This window comes from Mustela erminea, chromosome 6 (genome assembly GCF_009829155.1).
Source record: "Mustela erminea isolate mMusErm1 chromosome 6, mMusErm1.Pri, whole genome shotgun sequence".
In the NCBI taxonomy this organism is placed as follows: Eukaryota; Metazoa; Chordata; class Mammalia; order Carnivora; family Mustelidae; genus Mustela; species Mustela erminea.
Genome location: NC_045619.1, coordinates 6256735 through 6264206, shown reverse-complemented (window position 1 = coordinate 6264206; position 7472 = coordinate 6256735). Strand labels below are relative to the sequence as shown.

At 54.9% G+C, this 7472-nt stretch overlaps 1 protein-coding gene across 8 annotated transcripts in view; it reads left to right on the top strand.

Moving 5' to 3' along the window:
• Nucleotides 1–5133: 5133 nt before the first annotated feature.
• Nucleotides 5134–7472, top strand: part of SERHL2 (serine hydrolase like 2) — a 29959-nt gene continuing 27620 nt past the window's right edge. For 5 of the 8 annotated variants that reach the window (XM_032346055.1, XM_032346061.1, XM_032346054.1 and 2 more), the window contains exons 1-5: nucleotides 5134–5197; nucleotides 6071–6220; nucleotides 6328–6441; nucleotides 6804–6845; nucleotides 7267–7286. In XM_032346055.1, coding sequence (XP_032201946.1) covers nucleotides 5185–5197; nucleotides 6071–6220; nucleotides 6328–6441; nucleotides 6804–6845; nucleotides 7267–7286 — 339 coding nt within the window. In that variant the 5' untranslated portion in view covers nucleotides 5134–5184. Of the gene's footprint in view, nucleotides 5198–5311; nucleotides 5462–6070; nucleotides 6442–6803; nucleotides 6846–7266; nucleotides 7287–7472 lie in introns of those variants that run through there. The other 3 variants (XM_032346056.1, XM_032346058.1, XM_032346057.1) reach the window with 3 other exon arrangements.

Below are 7472 nucleotides of genomic sequence, written 5' to 3'. Positions count from 1 at the left end.
GAGAACTTAAACAGATGGACTTGTGCACCCATGTCCACAGAAGCATTATTCACAACAATCACACGGTGAAAAGAACCCAAGTGTCGGGGCGCCTGGGTGGCTCAGTGGGTTAAGCCGCTGCCTTCGGCTCAGGTCATGATCTCAGGGTCCTGGGATCGAGTCCCGCATCGGGTTCTCTGCTCTGCGGGGAGCCTGCTTCCTCCTCTCTCTCTCTCTGCCTGCCTCTCTGCCTACTGGTGATCTCTCTGTGTCAAATGAATAAATAAAATCTTTAAAAAAAAAAATTAAAAAAAAAAAAAGAACCCAAGTGTCCATCAACAAATGAACACATAAACAAAATGCAAATGTGTATGCGTGTATGTCATTCAGCATAAAAAGGAATGACTTCATATATGCTACAGTGTGAAGGGACCTTGAAAACATGCTTAGTGAAATAAGTCAGCTACAGGAGGTCAACCATTATATGATTCCACTGAGAGGAGGTCCCTAGACTCGGCAAATTCATAGAGACAGAAAGTAGATTTGAGGTTCTGTGGGTCTGAGGGGGAAAAGGATTAGGGAGTTATTAATTAACGGATAGAGCTTTTGTTGGGGATGATGAAAACTTTTGTATGTTGATAGTGATGATGGCCGTAGAGCATTCTAAATGTGCTTAATACCTCTCAGTTGTACATTTACAAATGGTTAAAGTGATAAATGTGCTATGTATATTTTATTTCTTAAAAGATTTTTTTTAATTTATTTGACAGACAGAAGGAGATCACAAGTAGGCAGAGAGGCAGCAGAGAGAGAGGAGAAGCAGGCTCCCAGGGGCGTCTGGGTGGCTCAGTGGGTTAAGCCGCTGCCTTCGGTTCAGGTCATGATCTCAGGGTCCTGGGATCGAGTCCCGCATCGGGCTCTCTGCTCGGCAGGGAGCCTGCTTCCTCCTCTCTCTCCGCCTGCCTCTCTGCCTGCTTGTCATCCCTCTCTGTCAAATAAATAAATAAAATCTTTAAAAAAAAAAAAAAAAACCTATTAAAAAAAAAAAAAGAAGAAGCAGGCTCCCAGCTGAGCAGAGAGCCCGATGCGGGGCTCCATCCCAGGACCCTGAGATCATGACCTGAGCCGAAGGCAGAGACTTTAACCCACTGAGCCACCCAGGCACCCTATGCTATGTACATTTTCACACACACACACACACACACACACACACACACACACACACAGCAGGCAATAAAAGAGTCTGGAACTCAGGGAGAGGTCAGGGCTGGTGATGGTTATGTGAAGTTGAGCCGTTCCCCTTGGAGCTAGAGTCTTAAGGCCAAGTTCACCCAGGCGGATCACACAGCAAGAAAGCAAGACCAAAGACTAAAGTGCAGCAAATATTTACTTGTAAGGACTACAGAGGAGCAGGAAGAAGGAAGGGGGGGGAGGAGCTAGCAACAGGTTTAAAAGAAACAGCTGGGGACGCAAAAGTAGGAAGAACGGAGGGGAGCCAGGAGAGGCATCATGGGGCCACCGGGAAGGGTCAGCAGGTGATGAATGATGTCCAGGGCCACTACCACTCCCAGTTCATTGGGGAAGAAGCGATTGAAAGAAGGAAGCCTTGCACGAGGTCCTTGGTCACCTTAGCATGTGTCGTTTTACTTTCTTTTTTTTTTTTTTTTTTTAAGATTTTATTTACTTATTTAAGAGGGAGAGGGGGAGTGGGAGCACGAGGGGGGTGCCAAAGGGCAGGGGCAGAGGGAGAAGCAGGCTCCCTGCTCAGCAGGGAGCCCAATGCGGGACCCAATCCCAGGACCCCGGGATCACGAGCTGAGCTGAAGGCAGACGATGAACTGACTGCGCCGCCCACGCGTTCCCAGCGCGAGTCATTTTAGTGGTCGAGGTGAAGCAGCTCAGTGGCCTGAGCAATGAATGGACGGTGAAGAAGCAGAAAAATCAACCACGTTTGCATAACTGTAAAAAATAATGGGGATCAAAGAGACGGGGAAAGAGCATGTAACGGCTTGAGAGAAAAGTGGGCCAAAGGAGATGGGTTTGTTTGCTGAAGATCTAGGTGCTCCGAAGATGGAAAGAAGGGGGGAAAGATGGTCCAGAGTCTCAGAAGAGGCAGGAGATCAAGGCGTGTCAAGAACTGAAAGAATGCGTCTACACTGGTGAGATCAAAGAACGCCCCTTCCTGTAAGTGTGGACAAGGATGCCATCACAGGAGAGGGGTCTCGCTTTCAGAGCCAGAAACGAAGACGTGTCAGTCTAAAAAATGCAAGTGTACTTCCAGGAACAAAGCCCACAACGGCCCCCAGTGCTTCTCAAACTTCAACACGCACTCGAATCACTTCAACATCTTGTTAAAAGACAGATTCTGATCGAGTGGGTCTGAAAATCTGCATTGCAAGCAAGCTTCCCGGGGAGACAGATACTGTGATCTGTGGACCACAGACTGGTGTCCAGTGTGGCTCTCAAGCTTTCAAATGTGACATGTCTGAGTTAAGATGTCTTTTTTTTTTTTTTAAGATTTTTTATTTATTTGTCAGAGAGAGCGCGCACAGGCAGACAGAATGGCAGGCAGAGGCAGAGGGAGAAGCAGGCTCCCTGCCGAGCAAGGAGCCCGATGTGGGACTCGATCCCAGGATGCTGGGATCATGACCCGAGCCGAAGGCAGCTGCCCAACCAACTGAGCCACCCAGGCATCCTATTTTGTGACTTTTAAGCTCTAAGTGAAATCAGAGGACATCCCATTGTCTCTGGACAAACGAGTGAAAGGGAGGCGCTGTGGGTATTCTCAAGAAGGGCTTCCTGTCTCTGTGTTGTTGCTGCTGGTTTGGCTTTTGTTTAAAAGAAACAAGAGAGTCATCTCCCTCCACTGTTATCAGTCCCCTTCAGGCTCTCAGGGGACACATCAGGCCGTATCTTGGGGCACAAAGGAGAGGGGAGCGGGGAAACACGTCGACCTGGCAAAGAGTACTTACGCCACTGTGCCGCAGGGCAGTGGGACAGGGCAGGGTGTCCGGCTGGCAGTCAGCTCAGCATGAGAGCTCTTGTGACTGTGGTCAACTGCCCAAGACCGGGTCACCAGCCCCAGGGACCATGTGGTAGCAGAGAATTTTTAATAGCTCCAGAGTTAGCCAAGACGCCCTGGAGTATGTGGCTCGCTCCAAAATCACCAGCGCCAGGACTCCGCTTGTCATCATGACCCAGCATTTCTGTGCATCCCAGGCTGCCCGCATTCATGTTGCCTCTGGAACCTTGGGCTGCTGAGGTGCCCAGCTCACCAGCCCCTCCGTCATGCAGGCTGGGCCATCACTGGTCACTGTGCACCCTGTCCCCCAACTCACCTGCAGCATTCTCGAATCTGTGCCCAAACAAAAGACAGTCTGCGCCGTCCGGAGGCCTCTGGAGGGCACGCCCGCTCGCTCACTCACGCCCGCCGTGCAGGACATTGCTCCGAGCCCAGTCTGGTCTGGGGATGCGAGGGCGACTGCCCTGAGGTGGGGCCAGTGCAGGTCACACTTTGTCAGGGCCCCTGAGACCTGGTGTGCTGTCTGTGTAGAGTAGCGACCTCTCCGATCCCTGCAGGGAAGTAAGATCAGAGCTGCCAGCGGGCTGTAGGGGGAGTGGGTGGTGGTTGGAGGGGTTGTGGGGCAGGACAAGCGATTTCTCTTGTCTTCCGGGGCTGATGAACGTCCAGCCCGAGGGTCACCGGAACAGAAGGTCGCTGGAACAGCAGGGAACGCCTCAGAGGAATGAGAAAGGGGGTGGGGGTGACTGAGGTGAGCCTGAGGACAGGGACGAGGGAGGAGATGCTGGCCGATTGGGCCGAGGGAAACTGAGATCTGATGTGCTAGAGGCCCGCACCTAGAGGTCAGACTGGAGCCTGGTGCCAGGTATAAATGCGGCATCACCCATGAAGAGGTGGCAGTGGGTCCCCAAGGCAGAGGAGGAAAGAGCCCCTTCGAAGGGGTCATGTCCCATTGTGTCTGTCACCCCACGGTCCGTCACCCCTGCCTAATTTGTCAAGGAAGCCAAAGCATTTCTGGAACTAAAGGACACCACTGTGCATGTACGATCACAGAAATGGTCTGATCACTTCTAGCTCCAAGCCCCCCAAGACCCCTACCTGAGGTCCAGATTCCTTATCCCCACACTCAGTCCCCATGCTCCCCCTTCCCCACATTTTCCAACCACCACCAACTTGCCCTCATTGTGGCACATCTCTGCCTGCCCCCCCTTCAGGGCCTGGGTCTCCTGTCACCCGCCAGGGAGAATTCACCGCGCAGCTCTCTCTCCAGTCCCGGACCTGCTGGATTCCGCTTCACCATTTAGGGGCTCTGTTGGACTGGGACCTCTGAGGGGTCACTCCCAGGCCTTCTAATTAGCAAATGGTGGTCAATGAACGAGAAGCCCTTTGCCTTATTGGTCCTAGACTTGCCACTGGCTCGAGGATGCGCTGTAGTGCCTTTGTTGTAAGATTTAGTACCCCAAACATTTCCTTTCCAGGCTCAATGTTATTGTCCATAATCCTTCCTCACCTGGGGGCGGGGGGGTTCCTCCATGTCCCCAGTTTACACATTCATTCACTCGTGCAACAAATATTAAGGCCGGTTCGTGGCAGGCACTACTGATGGCCCAGGACACAACCAGAACAAGGCGGACACAGCCCGGCCTTCCGGGCGAACATTTAACCATTACGGAGTCATCCCTACTTTATTCCAATGGTGCCAGCCACTGAGGACCCAGGTGGTGGCCCGTTGGCTGTGGCTGCTCCCTGCGCCTTCACCGGCTCCTGGTCCAGCGCGGGAACGAGGCCAGCCCTGGAGACTGCCCAGGGCCTGGGTCCCGTCACCCACGTGTCAAACGAGGACTTCACTCACCCGAATACCATCCCACGTGTGGCCCAAAATTTTGGAGATGGTTTGGCCACCGCCCAGGGCTCTGTAGCCGCCAGGTGGGCGTCTCTGGGCGCTCAGGGACTTCAGGGACGGAGTTGAGAGCCAAGTCAAGGACCCTTGTCAGCGGGAAGTCTCGCGCCGACTGCCGGGGCGGGCGGACGGGAGGGACTGGAGGGCTCGGGTCTGGGCGGAGGGGCGGGGCCGGGCCGGAGGGGTGGGCGGGCCGGCCGGCGGGGGCGGGGCCTGAAGCTGTGACATTTATTCCCCCGGCCGCGACCTCACGTCGGCGTCAGGACCGCTGCGCGACGGCGGAATGGCTGCAAAGGGTGAAGACGCTGCGCCGCAGGACGCTTAGAACGGAGTGGGGCGGGGGACGCCACCCTCTTCCCGCCGCCCCCCCACCTCCTTGCCGCCCCCACACCCCCGGAGCGGAAGTGGGAGCGGGTTGATTGGACCCCCGGGAGGGTGGGGACCCCGGGAGAGGGCTGCACGTGGCTTCTAAGGGTTCCGGGAGCTCCAAGTTAGAGGAGCAAGCGGGGGGCTCTGGGGCGGCAAGGTTTCCAGCCGGCCCGGGTGGGCCAGCAGAACAGGTCAGTGCCGGACCCCGGAGAAGGCAGCCCTGATCCGATTAGGCCGGAGACAGCATGGTGCTGGGTGGTCCGGTCGGGGGTCCGGCACCAAATCCTCGATCTCTTAATTCTCCCTGGGGATCTCTGGGCTCAGACTGCACCTCCCCATGCCTCGGGGTGCTGGTCTGCGAAGGGAAAGTGATAGTGATCTGACTTGCTGTGAGGAAGTGAGAGGGACCACCCCATCTGCCCTCCGAAAGTTTAGACTGTGTTGGTTATTGCCAGGACTGTTTAATCCCCGTTTTATAGAAAAGGAAACTGGAGCTCAGGAGGTTTTACCAAGCGGCCCAAGGTTGCACACCCAGCAAGTGTCCGAGCCCAGGTCTAGCCAATTCCACAAAGTTCTGCCATGAAACCCTCCCCTGCTTTTCCTGGTTTTCCTCACTCTGCGGACCCAGTTTAAATTTCCTTCCTCTGGGTATCCCCAAACCCACGTCAGGCTCTCTCCCTGTAATCCCTGGGGGCAATGTGGGAACCTGAGCCCCCTGGGCTTTTGCCCTGAACACACTGGGGTAACGGATGAGGGGCTCAAAAAGTACCTTCTTGAGTGAGTGTGTGGCTGTGTTCCAGGTTTGCTCTCAGAGCTGAAGCTGGCTGTGCCCTGGGGCCACATCGCTGCCAAAGTCTGGGGCTCCCAGCAGGCCCCCCCAGTTCTTTGCCTGCACGGCTGGCTGGACAATGCCAGCTCTTTTGACAGACTCATCCCTCTTCTTCCAAAAGGTGGGACTGAAGGGAAGCCAAGGGGCAAGGCGACACAGACTGCGGGGGAATGAGGGGTGGGAGACGCCGCTGACCTAGATGCCTTCTCCCTTTCCATCTCGTCTCAGACTTTTGTTATGTTGCCATGGATTTCGGGGGACACGGGCTCTCGTCCCATTATAGCCCTGGTTTCCCGTATTACCAGGAAAACTTTGTGAGTGAGATCCGGAGAGTTGTAGCAGGTAAGAGGCAGAACGAGAGAGAGAGAGAGAGAGAGAGAGAGTGTGTGTGTATGTGTAAGGGTGCATTGGGACATCGCTTCTGTTCGTTGAGTGGGGTGTGGTAGCCAGGAAACAATGTTGGACTGGGAGTGATCTGGGGTCACCCAGAAATTCATGGGTGACTTTGGGAAAGTTGGAGAGGGCTGCCCAAAAGAGCTCTTCCTTCAGGGATTCCACCCCTGTAAAGAAGCTGCAATCCCTCTAAGCTAGTTTCCTGAATGGGCAACCCCAGATGCTGGGGAAAGATGTCCTGAGCACAAGGACTGCAGAACAGAGGGTTGGGGGAGGCTGGGCCCACTAAAACCTTGCCCTCTGTGTTTCAGCCTTGAAGTGGAAGCATTTCTCCATCTTGGGCCATAGTTTTGGTGAGTACAGTTTACACCTGGGTGAGCAGGGGGCTGACTAGGCTGAGGGGCTGCGAGGGAGTGGGAGGAAGTGATACACAGGGACCCTGCACTTCTGGGCATTGCAGAGAGACGTAAGAGAGATGAGGGAGTCTGTGGGCACTGGGTACCTTTGGCCTGAGGCACCTCCCCAAGGGACATAGGGCCCCAGAGGCGGCTGTCTTCCCATGTGACAAGGGAAATGTGCCTTTTCGAGTGGCTAGGTCTGATGAAGGGGTCATGTGGCCCCCCGGGGAGGGAACCCCAAGTTTGATAGGGAATAAAGAGCCCTGGTCCCTGGTGGGAGAGGGCGAGGCCCCTTAGCCTGGGGTGGGGCAGCCCCTGGGAGGAAGTTTTAGTAGGATTGGGGGAATACCAGCCCAGGACTCTTTTTCCCCCCCAGGTGGCGCGGTGGGCGCAATGGTGAGTAGGTGGCTTTGCAGTGACTACCTCTGGCCACGTGGGGCATTCCTGCAGATGGGGCAGGAGGTGGGGGGAGGGCGTTGGGAGAAGTTTCTGGGAAAGGAAGCCCCTCCTCATTTCACGAATTTGAACCCAGTATTTGATGGCCTAGTGCCAGTCCGCTTTATAGATGGCAGTAATAATCCT